The sequence below is a fragment of the Salvelinus sp. IW2-2015 genome, unplaced genomic scaffold (genome assembly GCF_002910315.2).
Source record: "Salvelinus sp. IW2-2015 unplaced genomic scaffold, ASM291031v2 Un_scaffold1498, whole genome shotgun sequence".
NCBI classification, from domain to species: Eukaryota; Metazoa; Chordata; class Actinopteri; order Salmoniformes; family Salmonidae; genus Salvelinus; species Salvelinus sp. IW2-2015.
In genome coordinates, this window is record NW_019942946.1 from 180,092 (window position 1) to 204,690 (window position 24,599).

Below are 24,599 nucleotides of genomic sequence, written 5' to 3' on the forward strand. Positions count from 1 at the left end.
TCATTGCCAGACGTGATGCTTATAATTGATATGGAGGCAGTAGTAATTTATTGGCCGTCCTGCAATTATTATCGCCTACGAACGGGAATGTGACTGCAATTTAGTGGTGGGGGGGGGGGGGGGGGGCGAGTAGGTTACGTGTGTGTGGTAGTGGTGGGGGGAATGTAGTTTCAGGTTTGGTGCAGATTTCTTTATTTTTTTGTATCTTGGTGTGTGTGTGTCCAACCGTCATGATCACTTCAGGATGCAAATTGATGGTGGCCCCGTATCATAAACAATATGTGGCCTCTAATGCCTGTGTGAGGAGCCGAGGTCACCACGCCAGCTGGACATTCACAACCAGCCGGGGGTGGGAGGGCCTGGGGGGTAGAGGGGCTGGTGCTGCAATGCTTTGTCCACTTCCATCTCTCTCAAGTCCACATTTATTTTGTCTCTTGATCTGCTCTGTTTTTTTTCCTGGTATAATGATGATCATGCGAGAGCTGGGATTGTTAAAAAAATGTAGTCATTTGAATACTGAAGAGGTTCAGGGACTCACACTCCATCAGGGGGAAATGCAATCAAGCATTTATTATTATATTTTTAATCAAAATGTGAATTTATTTACCTCATTACCTTTCGCTGGCAGATTCAGAAAAATATAGGGACACACACTGTCTGTACCCAGAGGGAGATTTGTCAGTACAATCTGAAATAACATGAGAAATCAATCACTGGCTTTTGGAAGCCTTTCCTTGTTTAATGCACATCGGAGCTGTGTTCTGATTTTAAACCACCTCCCAAGTTCATAAATTTCCCTGTCCTGGTCATAACATGAAATAAATAAATCTTCAGATTGCCAATGCAGCCCGACGAGGCGCTGCATTAAAAACATGCACTCATTAACACAGAAATATCATTAGTGATATGAAGGCAGCACTTTAGTTTAAAAATGAGGCAGCTCAATGCCCTTTATGCGCAATGTGGGTCACGTGAACTGTCTGGGTTGAGGACAATGTGCTACTGTAGGTGTTGTCCACTCATTAGCAACGCTGCAGTGGCCGGTTGCTTCCCTGGTGTGTGTGAGTGGGTGTCTGCTTGTCTCTCTGTGTATGCATGTGTCTAGCGTTAACCCATGTTCATGTATGCAGTGTGCATACTGTGCAGGTGGAGGCATTAGAAAATGGGAAATATGACCTCTGAAAAAGCATGACAGCTCTGCAAAAGGCTAGCTAGTAGATCAGAAATGAATGAGATTAGATGGCTGCTTCCCTGCTTGTTTTCCAGAACCTAATAAACTGATGTGGAAGGTATTGTTTGAACCCCATGTGGTTTATAACTGTATATGTACATACACTAGCTAGCATTTTGATGTGTGCTTTTTCTTGTCAGTTTGGCATGTGATGCTACCATGGGAAGAATGTTACCTACATGCCTCCGGTCTTTATCACTCTTTGATGTGCAACTGCTCATGTAGAATATTGCTTAAAGGTTTACCAACGCCCCTGTTTTCCCCGTTGTGCAGCCATGAGCACAGTGGTGTGTGTGGAAAGCTGTCCACGGCAGCGTCCTCCAACCAGCGCCACGTGGGGAGGGGGGGGGGTTGAGGGCTGTCACGCCAGCGTCCTCCAACCAGCGCCACGTGGGGAGGGGGGGGGGGGGGGGGTTGAGGGCTGTCACCAGCGCCCACTACAGAGCATGCTCAGTGTGTTCGGGGAGAGGGATTCTGTTGTTGTGTCTACATGCCCACCTGTTGTGCTGTTGCAAAATTAGACTTTCAAATCAAGAACCAGTGGGAGACGGAGACTCTAGTTTTTCCCTCTGCCTTTAATAATCATACCTGTTTACTCTTCAGGGAGTCATCTGGATATTTTTCTTAAATGCCCTCCTCTAAACGACCAGCGTCTTTAATAAAGCAGACAGGCAGGCAGAGCAGCCATTACACTAATATCTGGGATGTGAATCATGCAGGAGAGAATTGAGAGATGGAGGCAATGGAGGAACACCGGGGAGGAGAAGGAGGAGGGGGCCTACTGCGCCCTTCATGCTATTATCTTTATGGCATAGCAAAACATGCTTCAGGCAATCAGCATGAAATTGTTAATTGCTCAGCCCACTTCTGTGTTGCTCTGGGGACAGGGACTGAGAGAGCCTTCAGGAGGACTCGGATCCAGCTAGCGTGGGGTGCCCGACTAACTGCCTGCACGTCTGGCCTCAGCATAGGACACAGCAATAACACTGTCAAACAAACAGCCAGCCCCTCCCTCTCTCCCTGACCTTCACAGCATTCATAAAGTGGAAATGCAGTTACCAGAGGCACCTTTTAATATCTGTACTACAGTCTAGAAATATATTTTAGCCAACAGTTTAGTACAAATGTATGTTCCTGTCGCATTTATATACAGTAGTATACTCCTCAGTGATGTTGAGTTATCTCACTAACGTTGCTACAAGGTTGTTTGAAAGACAGTTAAGACAAGGTTTTAGGCAGTGATGTTAAAACTGGTCAAAAGGTTTCTTCTACCCTGAAAAAGCCCTTAAACACTATAACCTCTGCCTTTAGTATGGAAAGGCAAAAAGTCAACTTTAAACAGGAAAAACGTTCGAGCCTGTTTAGCCTGTGCGTGGGTGCAGTCAAGCATGTGTCTTGGATGAGTATATGTGGATGCAGGCCAGGGCATTGTTGGATGTGCCTTTCGGGGTGAGGTGTTTTGATCAGGTAGTCATGGATGTGATGGAGGAGTCTGGCAGATAGCAGCCAGATAGGAGAGAATGAGCCCTGGCTGTACCCATAACAAATGGAGGCCTTTGTTTTTTAACAAGACTCAAGGGGGGTGATTGCGCCCCTCCGCTCCATGCGTGGTCATCATAGAGTGCAGTGATGGTCCAACATGATCCTCAGCACCCCCCACACCCCCCTCTGAGTGCTCTGACTCCCCACACCCTCACCCTGCTACATGCACAGTCAGTACCCACGGCCCCTCCTTCTCCCGGGCTATCATCTTGGTTTTTAAGTTAGATGGAGCGTCATATTAATACGGCCTGTCATGCGCACTGATCGTCTTAGGTGTGGAGGAGGATGAGCCCTCWCAAGGTGTTGTCTTCAAATAGGATTTCTGCGAGTGAGACATCCTCGTTGGGCGGTATCCCCCTCAGAGCAGCCACTTTCTTACAGAATGATCTGTTATTAAGCAAATGAAGTGCTGCGGGCCCAACGTTAAATCCCTCCACTTTGTCATGGTGTGCTTTCAGTTATCACACCCTGCTCCCTCATTCATCGCTCATGTTCTCCCCGACTCTGCCCYCYTTTTACTMGGGCGACACWACACTGYCATAGTAGTATTTAAAGTCGMCCATCCCTGTGGAACAGCCYTGACAGAGAAGAGGATTCTAAGTGCTAATCAATGAGTCTTAAAAAGCTACATTGATCTCAATTTAAAAAAGGAAGTTTGAAACGAAACAGGCGGTTTAGKCAGTCAAAGCAGACTTATACAGTTAAAGAACAGGGGCTGAGTGCAGTTTGCTGTGATCTGCTTGGGAGTATCAAGGGACGGGTGTTTGAGATGTGCCACTTGCCATGGTGTGTATGGCAGATAATCCGATTTGAATTTCCTCAGCTGTCTGCGAGGAGTGTGGAGAGTCAGTGAGTAGTGGAATCTCTTGTAGTGTTTCCCATTTTGAATCAGTCTGTTTTCATCCACTGGAATCTTCTAGCTTCCTGTTGTTGCAGGGAGAGCAGGGGGACTTTTGACTTCTACGCCCCCAACACTGGTGTGTTACTGAACTCAAACCAGACGTCTACACTCCGCTCTGCCTCCCCTACTGCTTCGCCACACCTCCGCCCAGTCGATTGAACGTGCGCCTCTCAACTTAAGCAATAATTTGAAAATCTCTTTAGAAAAGTCTACTTTGACATGGGCCTTTTGTCTTGGTCTTCCAGAGGCCGAGGAGAATGGGGCGGGGGAGTGGGAGAGCGAGGGGAATGTCAGCTGCTAGGCAGGAATTGATTGCATTAATTGATATGCCAATATGTAAGCTTGTTACATCCACCATTGCGTAGGATGATGGCTAACAAGTCCTGCTGATCAATGGAACCAATAAAGGCTTCATCCATTAATAAGCAATGTGGTAATTGATGTTATCCCTAAACCAATTAGAGCAGGCAGTGCAGCTACTGGTGAGCACAGCCAGTGGCCCTACCGGTTTATCTCTTTTTCTATACTTCCCTCCCTGCAATCGTCTCTTCGTCAGTCTATGTTGCTGTTGGATTAGATGTGACTGCATTCTGGTCTATTCTGTTGACTGATTGAAGTTTGTTTGGATTTTTTGGTTTCTTCCCCTACCTGACAGTTTATCTGTATTGTAAGGGGCCTCATTTCCATTTCCTGTGTTTCATTCTCTGTCATTTATATAGTGCTACTTCCTGTCCTCGAKCCGGACTACTCCCTTTGTGCAGGAAGTGTTGCTTTACAGACATTGTTTTCTGATAATGTCACCCATCTTACCTAGCAGGCAGTGGGTGCTAGGCTAYGAGGGTTGGTGCAGTCACAGTGTGGTATCTATCTCTACAGAATGTCTCCCCCAGTGAACAGAGCCCAGCTGTGAGCGCCTGCCTCTTTGAKCAGCTGGAAGCAAGTGAGAGGCTGCGCAGCGACAAGCCCAAGCACTCAATAAAATGYCCTCTGATAGACACGCAGTCTGTACAGGAAATACAACACGCTTATAAATCAATACTATTGTTTTCACGTTGAAGAGCAGGACTAGTCCTGCCTGGAATCCATTACCTCACTTATCAGAGAACGACGTTTCAACAGAGAAAATGTTTTCTCCCTCTCGCTCGCTCTCTCCCTCCCTCTCTCCCTCCACATTCTTGACTGATGTGAAGAAAGTACTTATTTCCTCCTTCCAGAGGTTATTACTACAGGAGCTGATATTGAAGATAGGGTGACACCTGGTAAATCTAATTGAAGACTTGGAAACAAAAGAAAGCGAGGAAAGAAGACTGATGGTGATGGTGTTTGGTCAGWCGTTMCTCCTAAGCCCTGGTGTCTGAGTAAGTAGCTGAGTAAATGTGGCTTTTCTCTCAGRGAGAGTACTAACATGGTGACTTGGCCCWCTGTAATTMTTTTTCATAAATTATGGAGGCTGGTCTTYAATATGRATTTGTTTGCTGTRGCAAGGCCTATCAGGAATTGTATGATACACGTTAAATGTGTGATGTCTTGCATGGTTAAGTAATGTCAGGSGACAGTGAGTCATTTCTCCTTTCTCACTCATCAAACAGCTCCTAACTGAAAGCTGATATGAACAGGTGAAACTGATAASATACTGAGGAAATCTACTCAGACTGTTCCTGAAACTACCCCACCTTTAAAYGACAAAAAAWTGAACTAAGTGTAAGATGATTAGTTTGGACAATATATTTTCACCAGAATCCAGTTTATTTAGTGTGTGTTGTGGAAGTGGAGAAAGYCCCATCTGTCTCTCTGCCTGTTAGCCAGAGCCGTAATCGMTGCTTACAGCAAYGCAGGCTAAATAAACAGTAAGTAAGTTGTCTTGGGTAGAAGAAKGTCAATGCAACTGCAACTTGCTCATGCCTTTGCTCTGAATGGTTCTGTATTGACCACTCAGGACCCCCGAGAACTYCCTAATTGAAAATTAATATTGAATCAATGCCGCGGGCCATTTGCATATTGATTATAAGCATCCAGGAAGGCACCAAGTATGTGTGGGATCAATAGGGCCTTCTGCAGCGGGCCCGGCGTACTACATCACARGGCAGCTGCCTGCTCCGGAGGTTAATGACTGGCGCTTGTTAAGGAGCTCCTGTCAGGTGGAATCCAGCCGCAGGGGTCTCCCTGCCAAACCCAACCCTGGCAGCAGGCGGGGGTGGAGGGTAGAGGAGGAGGAGTGAGGGGGGACTGGGCACCTTCTCTGCAGTGTTTGGAGGTAAGATGGAGCTATATTCTGCTCTTGTATTGAAGCCTGAATAGACTGAGGCTACTTGCAGGATGGTWAAGCATCACTGCTGCATCACCCACTGAGAAGGGTAGATGTGTTTCTTCCAAAAGAGTAGACTCTTGGGTAAATCTTAAAAGTTGTCATCCAGGCAGACATTCACTCTCGTGTTGGTATTGTTGTTTATCARGTTGATATGTACTTCCTGTTTAGAGTTGAATACCATACATGCTCTAACCTATGACTGACAAACAGCAGGCATTATGGAATATTTTTTTGTGATCTTTTTTTTTGTAATAAATTCTTCCGTCAAGATTGCTCATTAAAAATAGCATAGTTACCTCCTCCAGAGATGATTGTGTTGAACAGGAAATATTATCATTATTATCATTACTCCTAACGATTCAGGAGTTTTTGTTGCCATAGTGGTTTTAAGTGCTGTTAGTTTGGAACTAAGCTGCCTAATTTGAAAATAATCGTTGTATTTTATGTTTGTTTGTGGGGTTAATAAAAGAAAATACCACCGTAGGCTTTTTGTGCCCTAACATTGAACTCTGACCATTTAAAAACTCAGCAATAGCTCGTAAAATAGCACAGCCATGTGCCCGCCTGTGAGCCAGGGAAAYAAAGACAGAGGGGGGGCAGGACGTTGTGGGATCAGAGATAACTTGGACTTTCTTCATCTCCCGAAGAGAGCGAAAACAATATTAGGTAGATCAAACGGGTCCTTTTTAATTTGAGATGAAACTTTCACAGCATTAGGAGACAAAGGAGAACCAGAATCCTCCACTTTAAGGCACAGATTAAGATTCAACACATGCATTCCTCTCTCAAACTTCCCATAATGGGTTCCACATGTTGGAGAGGGAAAGACGTGAGAGGCGGGAGGTGGGAGGCGGGAGAGAGAGAGAGGCAAACGGGTAGCGCGAGAAAAAGACAGTGAGACGGGGAGAGAGCAAGAGAGAGAGTGAGAGAGAGCCCTTGGCACAGCCTTTCCAGCTACCGTTCCATCAACCCACCTCCACAGGTGACAGCAACACACCCTCCTGCTCAAACTCGATTGGCCGGTTTAGTGGCCAGTTCAGCCACAATAATGGAAGTCTGTGGAACTGGCCGACTCTCTAAACCCACAGGAGACAGGAGACCTGAGGTTGAAGCACATATGAGAGCTGCTTATCCTTCAGTCTATGAAGACAGGGCCATGAATTAATGCCAGTGTGCAGCCTGTCTCCATATGCCCCCCCTCTGCCCCCTCCGCCCCCTGCACTGGGAGTTGGGGTCTGGGAGCAGAGAACAGAGCACCTGGCACAGGGAACCAGCCTGCATCTGATAGCTTCATTACAGGCCTTTTCATTGACTTGGCTGCACTGAACTGATGAACTGAGGCAGTAGACAAGAGCACATAATTGGAAGAAATGAATTCTTATCACAGCCTTCTCAGGAGGCTGCTGGTCCTGGCTGGAGCCATATGAGGAGAGGCTTGGGCTGGATGGATGGAGGGAAGGGACGGCGTAGGAGGGAGGCCCAGGCCTTATGAAGCCAGGGCCTAGATTTGAACTGAAGGCCACAATATTTTGGAATGGAAAAGAGGGAAAGCACCCCAAATCCACAGAGGTCCTTATTTATTGTGGGCGGTGTGTTGCTTCGGCTTAGTGATTAGTGTTTCATTTCTCTTGATAACTGACACACGGTTCAGAATATTTTTCAGTAGTTTATTCAACGGGCCTCAGGAGAGAAGCCTCTGCTAGTTAAGAGTTCCTTCACTGGTGTCCTCATCAGCTATCACCCAAATGGTGCCTCTGGGATGAATAATTTATGCCCTACCTGCCCGACTCTCCTCAACGAGCCCTTTTGCTAATTAAAGAGAAGGGTGTTCTGCAGCAGGGACAATAACAACAACAAACAACAACAGCGCTAACAGCTAAAGCTATATGCATACCAAGCCACAAGGAATGTGGGGGCACCTAGCCTAGCGGAGGCGAGCGGTGTACCACAGGACCAATTTAGCGGTGCAGGCCGTGGCCTCAGAGGGCCAGGGCAGGGGGTTNCAGGCCTTTTCATTGACTTGGCTGCACTGAACTGATGAACTGAGGCAGTAGACAAGAGCACATAATTGGGAGAAATGAATTCTTATCACAGCCTTCTCAGAAGGCTGCTGGTCCTGGCTGGAGCCATGAGAGGAGAGGCTTGGACTGGATGGATAGAGGGAGGGAGGGAGTAGGAGGGAGGCCCAGACCTTATGAAGCCAGGGCCTAGATTTGAACTGAAGGCCACACTATTTTGGAATGGAAAAGAGGGAAAGCACCCCAAATCCACAGAGGTCCTTATTTATTGTGGGCGGTGTGTAGCTTCGTCTTAGTGATTAGTGTTTAATTTCTCTTGATAACTGACACACGGTTCAGAAGATTTTTCAGTAGTTTATTCAGTGGGCCTCAGGAGAGAAGCCTCTGCTAGTTAAGAGTTCCTTCACTGGTCTCCTCATCAGCTATCGCCCAAACGGTGCCTCTGGGATGAATAATTTATGCCTTACCTGCCCATTTCTCCTCAATGAGCCCTCTCGCTAATTAAAGAGAAGGGTGTTCTGCAGCGGGGACAATAACAACAACAAACAACAACAGCGCTAACAGCTACAGCTATATGCATACCAAGGCACAGGGAAATAGGCTAGATGTGGGGGCACCTAGCCTAGCGGAGGCGAGCGGTGTACCACAGGACCAATTTAGCGGTGCAGGCCGTGGCCTCAGAGGGCCAGGGCAGGGGGTTGTTAATCCCTGGCCATGCCTGGGAGAGACCAGGGACTAACGAAGGCTCTGGCCCACCCTCTCATTTCCATGCATGTGTGCACAGTCAGCACTAAARGGAGGAGCGAGGAGGAGGGAACACGCTGGCTAACCTTTCATTTCACAAATGCTGCTGATGTGATCCTGAGACCATTAGGCTAACAGTTTCCTCTGAAAGTTAGAAAGTAATATTKAATTATGTGGCAGTGCATCCCTCATAATGTTCTCCACACTGCATAAATTAATAAGCCTATTTAGCAGAGCCCGCTGATGGGCCGAGCGCACAGCACTGTCTGTYCTACTCCGCTGTCCCCTCCTCCTCCTCCTCCCCCTCCATCCCCTCCCCTCCGCTGCTCATACCTGTTCACTCGGCACAAAATGGATGCCGCCAAGCCATTTAATTGGCCTCCATTTRAGTATCCAAGGGCGTTGGGAATGGCTCTTTAATAATGTCTCCTTTCCCGTAGTAGTGCACTTCTTAACTGTGGTTGTGTAGTGTATGTTTCTAACTACAGTATTAAACCTGTAGCTCACCCCAGTGATAGAGAGTCATTGTTCTGGTCTGTACTGAGAGAATGCTGTCCTGGGCTCAGTGATGGACATGACAGAGTCAGGAGGTGAGGGGCTGTAACGTGGAGGAGTAAATACTACATGAACAGGGTCAGAGGTATTTTTGCTTTTGGTTATTGTAAAGCAGCTGTTCCATGTTCTGGCCYTGTCGGTGTGATCACTCACTGCTCTGCTCCTTCCTCTCCTCTCCCCTCGCCGAGCCGAGGAGCCAAAGATAACTCACTGAGTAGCTGTGTGTGACTGTAATCACTTCAATTCCCCTCCTCAGGAGAGCATCGCCTCAGTCAGCAACCCAGCTCTGCACCACCACCAGATCTCAGCCCCTTTTCACTCTGTTATGACACATGTGCATGAGGAATCATAGGGGTCCTGAATACACAATGACACAATTCCACTTAGCATGAACACAGACCGTCTGGGAAACGCTGGTTTTGGACTACAGGAAGTAGTTGTCTTAGGTGACAGCAGGCTGTGACAGTAACTTAGCCGGAGTAAATTACAACATTAAACTCCTGTAAATGTGTAGGGTTTGGGGGTCTCAGCTAAGAATGAAGTCTCCATTGCAGTCTGGCTGCTGTTAAAAGCCAAACGGTGAGCAAGGGTAAAATTGAAAATAAATTAAGTGTGTTCACTTGACACATGTGACCCAAGCTGGTGTAGCTGAATGCAGCTGAACCGGCTGTGGAACTGCAGTCAGTTTACAATATGAGGACTTCCAGAGGAAATGCACCGAGATGGAGGATGAAAAGAGACAGAGAGGGTTCGGATGGGTGGGCAAGGGAATTGTGGAGGCCAAATTCTACCTACTTTGACAAGATTATCTTTTCAGGGCATTTTTGAGTCCCTTCTTCGTCAGATGAGCTTGCGCCCATACAGCAAATTGGTAAACTGATTAGCTTCAGATTACTACAGGCTGATAAGAGATTGGATGGATATACTGTTSAGATTAAACAGATAAATAGATTGACTGATAGATGAGTTGGTGCATTGCATCCCTTCCTCTGGCTCCTAGTTCCTTTTGTAATTAAGGTTTTAAGGTGTGTGCATAATAAAATAAATAAATAGTGTAAGAATGATGTGATAATGAATTAATACATGACAAGAASTGAAGAAAGCAAGCAGCAGCTAATTGCATGAGATGAGTCTTTTTCATGAGCTTTTTCAGGGGAAATCTCATTATATGCATCACAAACTATAATGCCAGATGAAATCCTGCTTTAGAAATATGTAAATMAGCAAACATTCTGTTGAGMGAAGGAAATCACGAGGGGGTAGCAAAACTACCAACCAGAGTGGAGTGACGACCCCAGTTTCCAAAGAGACAGCTGTAGTCTCAAACACTCTCTGTTTACACTGTGCAGTTAGTAGTGCACTGTACACACGGAGTACTGCCCAGGTCCCTAGGGCTGTGCAGAGACATGCCTGTTTACTCAGTAAAACGTGTCCACCTGTGTTCAGTCCTCTACTGTACCCTGTACCCCTCTGTGTTTCAGACCACCAGTGGTTCCGTCTGCAGGAGTAAGAATAATCACTTAACCTTGAGATTCTGGGGGTAAATTTGTTTTTGAGATTTGGGTTTAGGATTGTTAAATTGCTTTTCATGAAGTTATTTATTTGTTTTGGCAGATGATTTCAGAGATGAAGAAGTGCATGGCTCATTGGAAGATATGGTAGATGATCGTGACGTGTGGCTCTCAGTGACATATTTCACTTAACTGACAGCAGTTTTGTTTTGACAGTACCTATTTACAATCCACGAGCGACAATATGTTGCATATCATTTTGTATTCTTTTTTTCAGGTGCTGTGAACACAAGATAAGCGGAGTTGATAAGACCTATCTGTAATAATTGCACTGTTAAACCGAGATGGGTTGATTATGTTGTGCATAATTACTGTGGAAAAAACAGTGTGCCTATTAAGCTGCTCTCGAATGGCAGTAATACAGAAAGCAATCCAATTACCAATAGWTTCTCACACTGGAAATAAAGATTTCTCTAWWTAGAAAMGATRCACTAACTGCTGATAGGGGATAATTGTGTGAGTGTTTGTGCAGTTAGAGATCTGGTGGATTGTTATCACTTGTAGGGCTAAATGCTGATGGGTGGAGAAGGCCTTGTGACACATGACATCCTGAGTCTGTGTGTGTTTTTGGGACTGGCTCTGCTCTGCTGCCAGGGAGTCTGATAGCTGCTAAATAATTTATCCTGGCTGCAGCCACGTAGCCACGGAGACRAAGGCCCCACCGTGGCTGTCTGGCGACATCTCTCCTCCTGATGGACGGACGGACAACAATTAGCAGAGAGGGGTGGAGGTGCTGATGAGGGGCAGAGGGGGACCAGAGTACGATCCGCCCCCAATCCACCCCCCACTTCACCCGCACCCCGTCATACAAACCCAACCTACCTCCCCTTCACAACAAGTAACGAACAAGGAGAGAGTTATTCCGATCAAAGTGCAGAACTTTTTAATTACGAAAAGGAGAGGTTAAAAAAAGAAAGCTAGAAACAACCGCCCGTTTTCCTATTAAGGAGAAATGTCAAGCGCGGTGGCGAAGCGATAGTCTGTGTGCGTCCCTTTGTTGTCCCCCCTGACATTGCAGGCTAATRTTTCATGGTTATTTGAACTGGAAAATGAAAGKGAGGTTTGCGATTATTTCCTATAAATGACAACACAATCYCATTACGCTTCAGTAGAAACACAGAGAGGATATTGCCTTTTCATATTTCATGTGAAAGTAATGGATGGGATATGCAAAGAGGACCAGAAAGAAAGACAAATGGAGAAAGTAAGCTCCCYTGTWTGATTTGTATTAGAAACCGACCTGATAGAGGGAGGAAGGAGCGGAATTTTTTTCTCAATAAGTGGTGGCAGTCTTGTGYATGTTTTAAAGTGCCTCCACAATGTATTCATTGAATTCCTTTAGCGGATTGCTATTAGCAGCCAACTGGGGTTGAATCCTGATGACACAGACCCAGTAATGGAAAGGAAGGTACCCAGTGTATCCACTATATTCTCCTCTACAGTAATGCATCATATCCTCAGTACTTGGCCACAGTGCTACTGTTTGGACTGAGCTTTAGTGTACGTGTTATCCTGAGGGATGGTACATTTAGGTGGACCTGTCACTGTGCTCCGTGAGTCACACATACAGTACACACTGCTGTCACAATGTGGGCTGGCCTGGCAGTGCCTGGCTGACACCCTGTCACATTGACCCAACTGAAACACTTGTCCAGTTCAGTTCAGTGCTGAACCCCCTCTTCATCCTCTCCCCAGTAAGATATCCCTCCAACACATTTGATTTAGCAGGCATAGCAGACAGAWAGTATTAGAAAGAAAACACATCAATGATAGCCCCCATATCTTATATTTTTAATCAAATTGATTAGCCATATTGGTATTCAGAAGCCTAGTCAATTCTGTTTTATCTAGCTAGGCGTACGCTTTTATAAACAAGCAGCCCGTCAAGCCCGGTGCTGACCGCGTGCTCCGAGCCAGAGAGGCAGGCAGGAGGGAGGGCAGGAGCGGCCCAGTCTGGAGAGAGAGGGCTTGTGGGTAGTGTGTTTGTGTATGTTTATGTACGTGGCAGGCCCGGGAGCACTGGTGTAGACTGAGCCATGTGGGAGCTGTGTGCTGTGAGCTGGACTCCTAACACATGGAGGTGGGTGCTACATACATCCAACCATGGCCACATTGATCTTCTCAGCTGATGCCTCCACAGAGCGATCCACAGGCAGATGGATGCACTACAAAGATATGCAAATGGAGCATTCGATAAACTGACAGGCAGAGATCTTTTTCAGACGGCCCGCTGTACTGGTGGGTCGGTAGTTCTAAAAAGAGGCGTAAACAGATAAGTACCTGGTAATGGACACACAGACGCGTGTATGCACACATACCTGCCAGCTTGCTGTGCGGTGGGACTGAAGAAGCCTGTTTCAATAATTCCACATTGAAATGAAGCCCCTTAGTAAACTAGGCTACGGAATGTGAATGTAAAGTAGCATCAACTTAAATATAAAAATACTCACACACAGTATATTAAATAATATGTTTTCCAAAGGCTTCTTCAAGGATATTGTTAGCATTCAATTTCTACAGCAGATATAATTTGTGTATATATTACATTGCAGTGTGTATATTCACATTCAGTCTGCTTTATTTGTCAGATATTAAACAAAAGCAGCTTGGTGTTGATCATATTTAATACATGTGTGATTGTAAGATAGGTGCTGTCTTGTTAAGCACAGTGGCTGTGTTGTGTGGCTGTGTGTGTGTGTGTGTGGCTGTGTTGTTGTGTCTGTTGTGCTGTGGGTGTTGGCTGTGTGTGTGGCTGGTTGGTGTGTGTGTGTCTGTTTTGTGGCTGTGTGTTGTGGCTGTTGTTGGGTGTTGTGTGTCTGGTTGTGTGCTGTGTGTGTGTGGCTGTGTGTGTGTTCTGTGTTGTGTGGGTGTGTGGTCTGTTTGTGTGTGCGGTTGTGTGGCCTTGTGTTGTGTGGCTGTGTTGTTGGCTGTGTCTGTGTGTCGTGTTGTGTGCTGTGTGTGGTGTGTCGGCTGCTTACCTGGTAATTAAAGGGAGTTGTGGCAAAAGCCAGACATCGGGAGAGATGGCTATGAACAAAAGAGCTGTGACAGTTTCGGGTTATGTGATTTTTATGTCCCTTTTTTGCCAAATGAAAAATCAATAAATTTTTCCGGGTTATACATATTCAGAGTGCCCCATGCTTCCTCCCTGATGGGGAGTGGGGAGAGGGAGGGGGAGGATGAGGGGGGCTACTCGCCTGTCACAACTGTACCATCGCATTCCGACCCACTGGTGAATACTTCAGAGTTGATGTGATTGCCTTCATGACAGCGGTGATGCATTTTTCCTACCCCCCCCTCTGGATCCTGCTTAGCTACCCCCTTCAATAGTCTAGAAAGGTGAAAGCTATTGTGGTGTGAGATGACGGAAAAGGGCGATGCATTAAGAAAAGGGTTGATTTTAAAAGAAAGACAAGAAGGGTGGAATTAACTGTGTGTGTGTGTTGTGTGTGTGTGTGTGTTGTGTGTGTGTGTGTGTGTGTGGTGTGTGTGTGTGTGTGTGTGTGTGTGTGGTGTGTGTGTGTGTGTGTGTGTGTGTGTGTGTGTGTGTGTGTGTGTGTGTGTGTGTGGGTGGGTGGGGTGGGGTAGAGGGAGAGAGAGTGTCTATGCTGTCTTTGTGCAGCAGATCTCCCCCACATGAGAGACGTGAGAGCTAGAAGTGTGTCCGCGATGTCTTTGCCTCCTGCCCAGGCTTTTAGCCTCATTGCCTGCCAGGGAAAAAGCAGTCTGCATCCTCCTTTGTCCATAATGTGTGGTATAGGCAAGACTACCGTCATACAGGACACGGTACATGGCGTCAGAGCTGTTTGCGTGTGTGTATTCTCTGATATATACTGGTGTGTGTAGAGGTTAGCTGGAGAGAGTGATCCCTGAATGCTCAGTCCCTGTGCAGGCACATTAACCTACATCCCCCGCTCCTCTCCTCCTCTCCTCCACSAAAACACAAAAGAGAAGAGAKATAGAACAKKACTCTCCACAGATGTATATATAATGTGTCTAAATATCAATAACACAAGCAATAATTCTACTAATTAGTACTAATTCCTATGAGATAATTACTTTAGGGAAAATATTACATGCTATTTTTTAAATTGGCATATGCTGTGTGTAGTATACTGCCCAATTAGATAGTCATATGTGGTTTTATGTGAGCTCTATTTTGAAGGTAGAGGAGCTATTTCATCACGATTGATGTCCTGTTTACAGCTCCCTACTTATGGGAGATGTAGAGCATCCATTGCAATAGACATGTCATGTTTGCGATGCGGTGTCACATCAGGTATTGAAACAAAGTGATGTCTATTTAGAATCACAGGATATTCCGGTGGCATGTGTAAATTAGATTTCCCCCTATTAGACGCTGCTGCCGTTGCGGACAGATAAAATTATTTTGTCTGCGTGACCCTCGGTGACCTGAATAAGGGCTGAATGTCCACTGAAATGGCCAGTGACTTTGAAAGGCTAGGGGGATCAAATTAAGTGTTGCTTGGAAGGCTTAGGGGGGTTGGCCGGGCATGGCAGGGGGGTTAGGAGGTGCTGGAAGAGAGAGAGAGGGAGCGAGAGAGTGAGAGAGAGGGGATGGGGGCCTACTGGTATTGTTCTAAGGCAGTGTGAGCTATCCCTGCTGTTTGTGATTAACTTGCTGTTTAAATTTTTGGGGCTATTAGCTGCCCTAACCCCGGACCCCCACCCCTCCTGCTCCTCCTGCACCTCCCCCTCCTGCCCCCAGCCCCATGGAGACACAAAGTATTCATTCACATTTAGATGGTGAGGTCACGGCAGGGCCAGTGGGGAGAGAGTGTCATGTCCTTCCTTAGACAGGTCAGGAATCTAGCACGTAACTCAGTCCCACACCGCCAGAGAGACACCGCAGCCCTTTAAACCAAGGTACTCTTCTTTCCTTCCTAAATGTGAGGAGCGTATATATGTGTGGTGTGTGTGTGTGTGTGGTGTGTGTGTGTGTTGTGTGTGTGTGTTTGTGTGTGTGGGTGGTGTGTTGTGTGTTGTGTGTGTTGTGTGTGTGTGTGTGTGTGTGTGTGTGTGTTGTGTGGTGTGTGTGTGTGAGATGAGGGGTTTGACGGAGACTGAAAGCAATCTCACGATGATACAGATACTCCTCTCTTTGAATGTGGCTGCGGGGTGTGTTGTGGTGTGTAAGGACTAGTGGAGTGTTGGGCAGCAACTGGTCAGCTTGTGTTCAGTGTGTGGGGTGTGTAAGACTAGTGGTGTTGGGGTGTGTAAGAACTAGTGGAGTGTTGGGCAGTCAGCTGGTCAGCTTGTAGTGTTTGAGTGTGTTGGTGGTGTAAAAGCTGTGGTTGGGATATTGCTAAGACTAGTGTGTTTGCGGCGTCGGCGTAGTCATTTGGTTAGACTGTGGAGTGTTGCGGGCAGTCACTGGTCAGCTTGTGCAGTGTGTTGGTGTGACGCGCAGGTCTCAGAGCGCATGAGTCAGACACTGTGTTTATGGTAGCAGGGGAATCACCCAATCCTCACCACATGTTTGACTTGCTTAATTTCCGTTTGTATCTTATGCTTGTATTTACAATTACTTTGGAGGTTTCCTGTCGACATCCACTAAGTGTGAAATATTATTAAATACGCATTTGAATATTTTTTTAATAGCAAATTCTGCATTCATCACTTATATTTTGTATATCACTTTCATATATTTTTTTGTTTATATCTTATGTTGATATCAGCAGTTTGTTGGKCTGTTTGAATGGCGGTGTAGTTGCTGTGTGGTACTGTGGTTCTATCATATGTTGTGGTTGACTATTATTACTAAGTGATGGCCCATACCTCTCTAACCTCTCACCTCTCTGGTTAGGGAGTGGGCCGTGTTTTACTCAGTCGTGGTTTTCTGACAGCTAGCTCATCAGGGAGGGCATGAGGAGGGGTCTGGGCCGGGGCAAGGATACTTTTTGGGAGGGGTGGAAGTGTTTTTCCTTGTGTTGTGGTTTAAGGGAGTGAGGAGGGGGGCTTGCATATGGGGCAGAGAGGTGCTGATATGAGGAGCGYACAATGCATGAAAGCCCCCAGCATGGGGCCTGTGTCCCATTGTCCCATGGTACCCTCCTGTCACTTTCATTTGACACCCCCCAGTCCGGAGTCAGGCCAGCTTTGATATGGGGATGGGGTGCAAGGGTTGATGGGGAGCAGGGGGGGTTTTAAAAGAAAGAGGTAGAGGAGAAAGATAGTCTGTGAGGTGTGAAATAAGATTGCTTTTTATCCGACAGCGCGGCGTTAAAGAAAAGGAAGCTGTCCAGAGCTGGATAAAGTGGGGGAAGTGCACCCCTGATTTCCAGTTGAAGCGCTGTGACACCTGGTTAAAATGATAACAACAGCCTCAATAATCATAATGAGAGTAATGAGAGCTCCGACACACAGCCAGCTCCACACCACAGAGGAGCACCAGTGACTAGCACAGCTCAACCCCCGCTCCTGGTACTCTAAGACTGGGGAGAGGGAGCACAGCTCAACCCCCGCTCCTGGTACTCTAAAGACTGGGGAGAAGGGAGAGGACAGCTCAACCCCCGCTCCTGGTACTCTAAGACTGGGGAGAGGAGAACGGGATAGACAGGGGCAGGCAGAGGAGTCTGCCGCTAAGCATGAAAGGGAGACAGACAGACATGCAAAAAATGAGCAGGGATTCACTTGTGTGTGAGGAGCACTGGAGCCATTTGCAGCAGGTAGGTTTGGATTATGTGTTAATAGAATGGCTGTTAGTTTAGCATGTGTTCAGCTGCAACAGAGGAGGAGTTTGACTGGCTGATTTCTATGTACACTGTCTATATATATATATATATATATATATATATATATATATATCATTATTTCAGACTCAGAAGGAGTACTGGAAAGTGCAGTGGTTACCATCCATTATTTATTAGTCCGTTTGTGCCTGTCAGTGGGATTAGTATTAGTGTAATCACTGTTCTTCTGGGGGAAGGAAGGCTGTTCGGCCTCATCTGAAGGTTATCGCACTGTCTTCCCCGTCTCATCTTCACCGGCCGCTTCCTGCAGAGCATCTGCTTTGTACATCTCCACATATTTTTTTCTCCTTTTTCCTTCCCTGTGTCTCTGTTGCTCTCTCTCTCTCCTCGTCCACCCACCCCCCATTAATGTGTGTGAGTACCTCGCTTTCTCCCGGCTTGTATAGGGTGACACCTATGGGTCTGCTTAAGCCCCTGCACTTACAGGCAGGCAGAGGGAGAGCGAGGGAAGGAGAGCAGCAGCCGCTTGTGGTTGTGCGTGTGCGCGCACAAATGTATGTGGGAGCATGTGTTTGTGCCAGGGGGAAATAGATGCTTCAGTTTGTCTTTTTCATCTCCATGTCACACCATTTCACCTGGCTGCTGTGTCTGTGATGCCTTCTGCAGACAGAGAGCTGGTAGGATGGAGAGACTGTGGACTGTCTCCGTTGACATGCAGTGGAGGGCTGATATTTTTATGGGTGTAATCTGTGTGTCTGCAGCGGAAGCTTATTCAGCTTGCCTGATTAGATTAACGGAACAGTTTAATATCGCTGTATGAGGAGGGTTAATGAAGACAATTCAATAGACGACAACCTCCAGGCTATTGTCCTTTACATTTGAACGATTGAGGTTAGAAATAGCCTATTGCCATAGCTCTGAGTGATTCTCCCCGTCTATTTCCAGTCCTAATCTATGAGTCCGTTTTACTGGCTTTTCCATTTGCATCCTACTCTTAGGCCACTTGTGACCTTTCATTAATTGTGGCTGGATCCGGCTTTAATCATTGTGTAATACCGTTGGAGATGAGATGAGGAATAGACACAGTCATTTGCCACTTAAAGATGTACTGCCGCTCGTGGATTTAAATGTCTGCATTTCTACATTCATCACGGGGGGTTACTGTGCGGTGTGTGGTGGAAGTGTCATACATCTTGATTAAAAACCAAAATGAAGAAGTGTGAGCGAGAGGGGGCAGGCAGGCAGCAGAGGCTGGGGGGAGCTCTCTCTGCTATGTCCCACAAGAGATCCATCTGGAGAATGCTGAGGTGACAGCTGTTGTATTCAGTTACGTTGAATAGAGTTAAAATCTGGACTGTGGATCACTGCAATGTTTCTGAAAAAGCACGTTAAAGTGTGGAGGTGTGGAATTAGACACACTGTACGAGTAGGACAGCTCAGAATGACATGCAGACCCTTTTAAAGGTGTACAATTTACCTGGGGATTATTTTGTAATCTGAGCACTTGTGCGGCTGTATGGTATTCTAATTCTCCGGGAGTTGTGTGGATTTGTGCAGGCTGGAGTTAGATGGGATTTTGGAGCTAGGCTGCGGCTCTCCTCTGGTTTACCGGGCAACGGTTTAGGACCGCTTCGCCAGCACAGGATGGGCTACACTGGACGGAACTTGCAGGTTGCCTTGGAAACGTAACAGAAACATGGTCAATAATAAAATAATGAAAAAATTTATTTATGCAAGTGGGATCTGGGGATCACTTAAATGTGCTTTTTACTGGGAGCCAGTTATCCCTGTTAAATACCTTCATTTATACACAGGATCCCCATCTGCTGCTAGCAATAATGTCTAACAACATAATCTATACACCAATCATTCTGTTGTGAGGAGAGGGGCTTCTTACTTTGGGAAACAGTCAGGAACGCCTGGATATTGCTCTTGCCTCATGACACAAAGGTGTTTTCTATTGAGTTAAAGCTTTGTCAATGACAATCTCCTCAATGCTGTAGTTATTATCATAACTGGAATAATTATAGTTATTCCTCCCTTAGACAGGTCAGGAATCTAGCACGTAACTCAGTCCCACACCGCCAGAGAGACACCGCGGCCCTTTTAACCAAGGTACTCTTCTTTCCTTCCTAAATGTGAGGAGCGTATATGTATGTGTGTGTATGTGTGTGTGAGATAGGGGTTTGAGAGACTGAAAGAGCATTAGAAATACAAGACACTCCTCTTTGAATGTGTGTGGTGTGTGTTGGGGTGTGCAAGGCTAGTGGAGTGTTGGGCAGTCAGTTGGTCAGCTTGTGCAGTGTGTTGGTGTGACGCGCAGGTCATGCATGCTTGTATGGTATCTTCAGTTTACAGTAAGAAGAACTTCTCAGGCCTCTAAATCCAACCTTTTGTTAAGTTAGTGAGAAAATCACACATTTCTATTCTATTATTGAGCTATATATTATTGCTGTCTTTAGTGAGTGTGTTTGTCTTGGTGCATCAGTGATTAGGATAGCAGAACTCCAATAGCACATTATCATCGCAATTTCAGCCTGATCTAAATGTGTAATCACTTTACACACGCTATCATGTGTCTCTCGTCGTATAGCTTTCATTTCTCTTTGATTTACATGTGAATATGGAAGCACAGGAAATATCTATTTACCATGAGAACTGAAGGAGATTGAAATGTTTGAAGTACTTCACGGATTGCCAGTCATGAATGAATAGAGATAATACCATACCGTGCTGGTAGTGAAATGTACATCTTTGATTTGATTCAAAATGTTCTACCCAGAAACCATTTTTAGAGGCTATTTGTGCTAGTGAAGTTTGATGGGGCTTTGGGTCTGTGTTTCGGTCCAGGTTACATAGTTGCTAACTACAGTATAGGGGTGTAAGTGCTGTAGTAGATCATATGAGGCCATAAAAGTCGTGTACGTAGTGGCTTGTCTAGTGGTGAGCTCAGATCAGATGTGTGTTGACTGCAGGGCTGAATATGTGAACAGGATATTTCAGTGGCTGTTGTTGTAGCATTGTCAATATATCAATAGACTGTAGAGTAGAGACCTGAGAGTGGAAGCATTTTCAAAASAACARTTAAGTACATTTGCTGAGAATTAGCTGACTTGTGTAGTAACTGATAGGCCTTATTGACTGCGGCCCAGTTTACTGTTGTCAAATCAATGCTGTTGCGTGCTAGTCGCACTACTTTTAAACAAACTTAACAGGCCGAGGGGCTGCTCGGGGGGCACTGGAGAGAAATAAAGAAGATTGATGCCCTTTTTATTATCAGTTTTTTGCCATATTTCCCTCTCTGCGTTACTTACAGATGGCATTATCGGATATTGTTTGGAGTTCAATGCTTTTAAATGGGCTGATATATTGAGCTGGGGCTTTTAAGGTCATTACAGGGGATTTCTGTATTTGACTTGGCAGAAAAATCAAATGAATTGCCGGTCTGAAAGTTTTAAATATTTATGATTTTTTATTTTGCAATAGCGAGGAAGTAGAGGTGAAATGAGCCCTGTATTGGTAAGTAGCCTAGAAGACTGCAGCTGGGGACAGTAATGCATGTGGAGAGAGAGAAAGCGAGAGAGAAAGAGAAGGAGAGAAAGAGGGAGAGAGAGAGAGAAAGAGAGAGTAAGCGAGAGAGAGGTCTTTCTCTAGAAACACACTCCTCACACAATTATTTTTCCTGTCTGCATACTTCAAACCGCTTTGGAAAACGTGTGTATGTCTCTACCACATGTGTGCGGTTTTCTGCAGTTTTATGTCCACATTAAAGAGAGGAAGCCATAAAGATATTTGTGTCATGGTCTTGAATYAATTAAGAATTATAACTTTGGGACTTGTATAAAAAATGATGATGGTTATTATTATTATTATTATATTTTCGAATGAACTGTAATTATTTTCTAAATGTGTTCATAGTAGTGTGGATACAGCAGAGAAAATAGATGAGAAAATATAATACATTTCCTCTATCTCTGTTTTGATGAACGAAAATTATTTCTCTAATTTTATTGTTTTAATGAAAATAAATGGCAAAATGCACTCATGGTGATCAAGCAGCACAGGACAGAAAGCAGATCCCTCCCTCTTTGTCTGGTAACCTTTTAACTGTGTCAGCGAATGTAATTGTTGTAAACCCCTATAGAAAAAAAACGCTGCTGTCCCTTTAAGTGCTTCCACCAATTCTGATGGCGTGTTGATTTACATATCCCATCCTCTCCTCCCCCTTCAGGAGAGCTGAGCGAGGATGTGGAGGCTGCCAGTGAGACCACCACAGAGCAGGAGGACCAAACCAAAGACAGAGAYYGTGGGGGGGAGAAGGAGCTCACCAAAGGGACAGGTAAGGCCTATATTTACACTACACACATTTAGGCAACACTGCCCTCAGGGATCATGTGCTATTGCACCTGATTTGTTCTCAACAGAAGGCCTTTTGTATCAAATAATTATAGAGATTCTACACAAATGTCAGAGTCCCTTTAATATTGCTCTGTTACAAATCCACAAATCAGTTTGTAGTGTTTTTTTTTTTAAAGGAGGCCTTTCTGTTTCTTACTGTAGGAGGGAGATAGGTCTCCTCTCATCAAATCCTATCTGATGAATTAGGCCAAATTGTCAATTGAGCTAATCTGGTCAGGTGACTCATGTTTTGTCAGTTGTCAGTGGATTTTATGGAGAGGGGCCTGGGCGCATAATTCAAGCTCAGCCACGTGTGTGTGCCCATATGACGGGCCTGCCTGCCCGCCTGCACTGCACTGATTGTGTGTGACAGAAACACACACCTGTGTTAAATGTTATCAGATAGGGATATTTCTCTCCATGGGCTTTCTGATGCCAGGTGCAGGTGTTGAGTTCCATGGAGAGGTGGGGCTTGAGCTGAGGCGAGACATTAGTGTTCGGGCCTATTCTAACCTGAGGCCTACTTTTACCTGCAGATTAAAGGCCTGTGTTTTGGTGAGAGTCCATGATTGTTTGTTGTTGTAGGTTTTAGGGTGAATCCTATCAACTTTTAATGTGATTGGTTTACATCAGCGTGCATTAGAAATGGTTTAGCTGATTTCTGCTGCTAGTTGAGGTCAGCAGGTCCAGGCTGAACGTGTGTGGGTGTATGAGTGTGAGGATGAGGTTCACAGACAGGAAGTGTTTGTGACTGCCCCCCACTGCTTGGCCTACCTGGCCATATGTTCACGTCATGGCATAGCTAGGGTTTGTGTCAAGCCCTGTTGGGGGTCTGGCCTGGATATCCAATCACAGCACTCCTAGACCAGGAATATTCTAAACTTCCTTGGTAGAATTAGTTAGAAGTTATAGTAATAATAGTTAGGTAACAATCTAGTAATAGTTACAGTAATAGTCATTAGTAATATGTGTACCATTATGTAATACATGTACCACTAGCCACTTTAAACTATGCCACTTTATGTTTACATACCCTACAGTACTCATCTCATATGTATATACCGTACTCTATAACCAACTAATTTCGCATCTGCCTATGCGCGTTCTGTACCACCACTCATTCATATATCTTTATGTACATATTCTTTATCCCTTTACACTTGTGTGGTGTATAAGTAGTGTTGTGGAATTGTTAGGTTAGATTACTTGTTGGTTATTACTGCATTGTCGGAACTAGAAGCACAAGCATTTCGCTACACTCGCATTAACATCTGCTAACCATGTGTATGTGACTAATAAATTTGATTTGATTTGATTTAATAGCAGTAAACTATATAGGGCTCTATTTTCGACTGCCGTTGTTTTTTGTTTTTCAGCCCTAACACCAAGTTCGGCAATTTACCTTTCTTATATCAGTTCGCTTGGGCTCAGATGGGCAGGGTGGAAATATTTGAGGCGTGTCCTTAAAAACATGATCCAAAGTTGTAATTTCAGCGCCGGTAGGGATATTTAAGACCAACCAAAAGATGGTAACGCAGTTGCTTATGGCATGAACTTTGACAGTGGAAACACAGCCAATCCAGCCGTGATGCACACTGCCCATAAGCACATGGAACAAAGAGTAGCCTCATGTGCTTTGGGGCCTTTAGAAACATAAAAACATTCCGTTTTTTCTTTCTTTTTTTTGTCCTGCCCTATGCAATTGCGAAGTAGTCAAGACTGCAGATAAAGGGTTTGTCTCCTGAGAAATAAATCTTAATCCACCAACTTTTACTGAAATATAAAGTTTGAGAGGAGTAAAACAGAGTGACCACATTCACTTTTTATCTATGCATTGTAGGCAGGCCCACATTTTTTATAGCCATGCAGGTCCTGTTTTGGATGTGCATAAAACCCTCCATTTTCTGTGTTGTTTTAATATTATATGCCCGCGGGGAGAAATGATGGTGCCTGTAAGTGTGGCATAGCCTATTTAAAACAAGTTGTGTTTGTTTATGTTATTAGCATTTATTAGAATTTTTGTTCTCTTTTAGGCCTTATCAATAATGAATTAATCTTGCTTATTAGACAATGTTTGGCATGTCCCTGCTCAGCCATAATGTAATGTACAGTAGGCCAAGCTCCTATATCAGTGTGAATGCTATTGAAGACATGCAATTACTTAAAACAATGTGGACTGCAAATGGGTTCAAGTTAACGTATTTAGCAAAGTTAGGTCTACATTTTGTTATTTCATTTCTGTAAGCCATTTAATAAACTATAATGGACTAGCATTGGAATTGGAGTTGATTCCAAGGCAATACATAAAAGGCTGTAAATACAAAACTTGAAGCAACCACATATTTCACCAGGGAGCACGTTCTGATTGGCCTGATTGGTTCTGAATGTTTATTCATCAAAACCCAGCCCTTTCGCACCAACGCCAGCAAGTAAGCCTATAATTGTGATAGTGAAAATAGCAAAAATAGTTCTGATACACCCCTGAACCTATAGCGCTACCGCCTGTGCTTAGGTTTACCATTGTGTTAGGTTTGTTAATAAAAGAGAGCCCATAGAGCGTTGAGGCCTGAGGTGCTTTCCCATTGGTTCTTGGTGGGGTGTGGGGAGCGTTGACACAC

General features: G+C 45.2%; 2 protein-coding genes across 4 annotated transcripts in view; both read left to right on the top strand.

The window, feature by feature from the left end:
* LOC112071031 (zinc finger homeobox protein 3-like) overlaps positions 1-24,599 on the top strand; it is a 181,444-nt gene that overhangs the window by 151,521 nt on the left and 5,324 nt on the right. The window contains 1 exon segment of the mRNA XM_070439215.1: positions 21,815-21,922. Coding sequence (XP_070295316.1) covers positions 21,815-21,922 — 108 coding nt within the window.
* The window catches only part of LOC112071032 (zinc finger homeobox protein 3-like), a 63,076-nt gene that overhangs the window by 12,077 nt on the left and 26,400 nt on the right, over positions 1-24,599 (top strand). For 2 of the 3 annotated variants that reach the window (XM_070439216.1, XM_070439217.1), the window contains exon 2: positions 21,815-21,922. The gene's annotated coding sequence lies outside the window, so the exon portion shown is untranslated. Of the gene's footprint in view, positions 1-17,371; positions 17,560-21,814; positions 21,923-24,599 lie in introns of those variants that run through there. The other variant, XM_024138482.2, reaches the window with a different exon arrangement.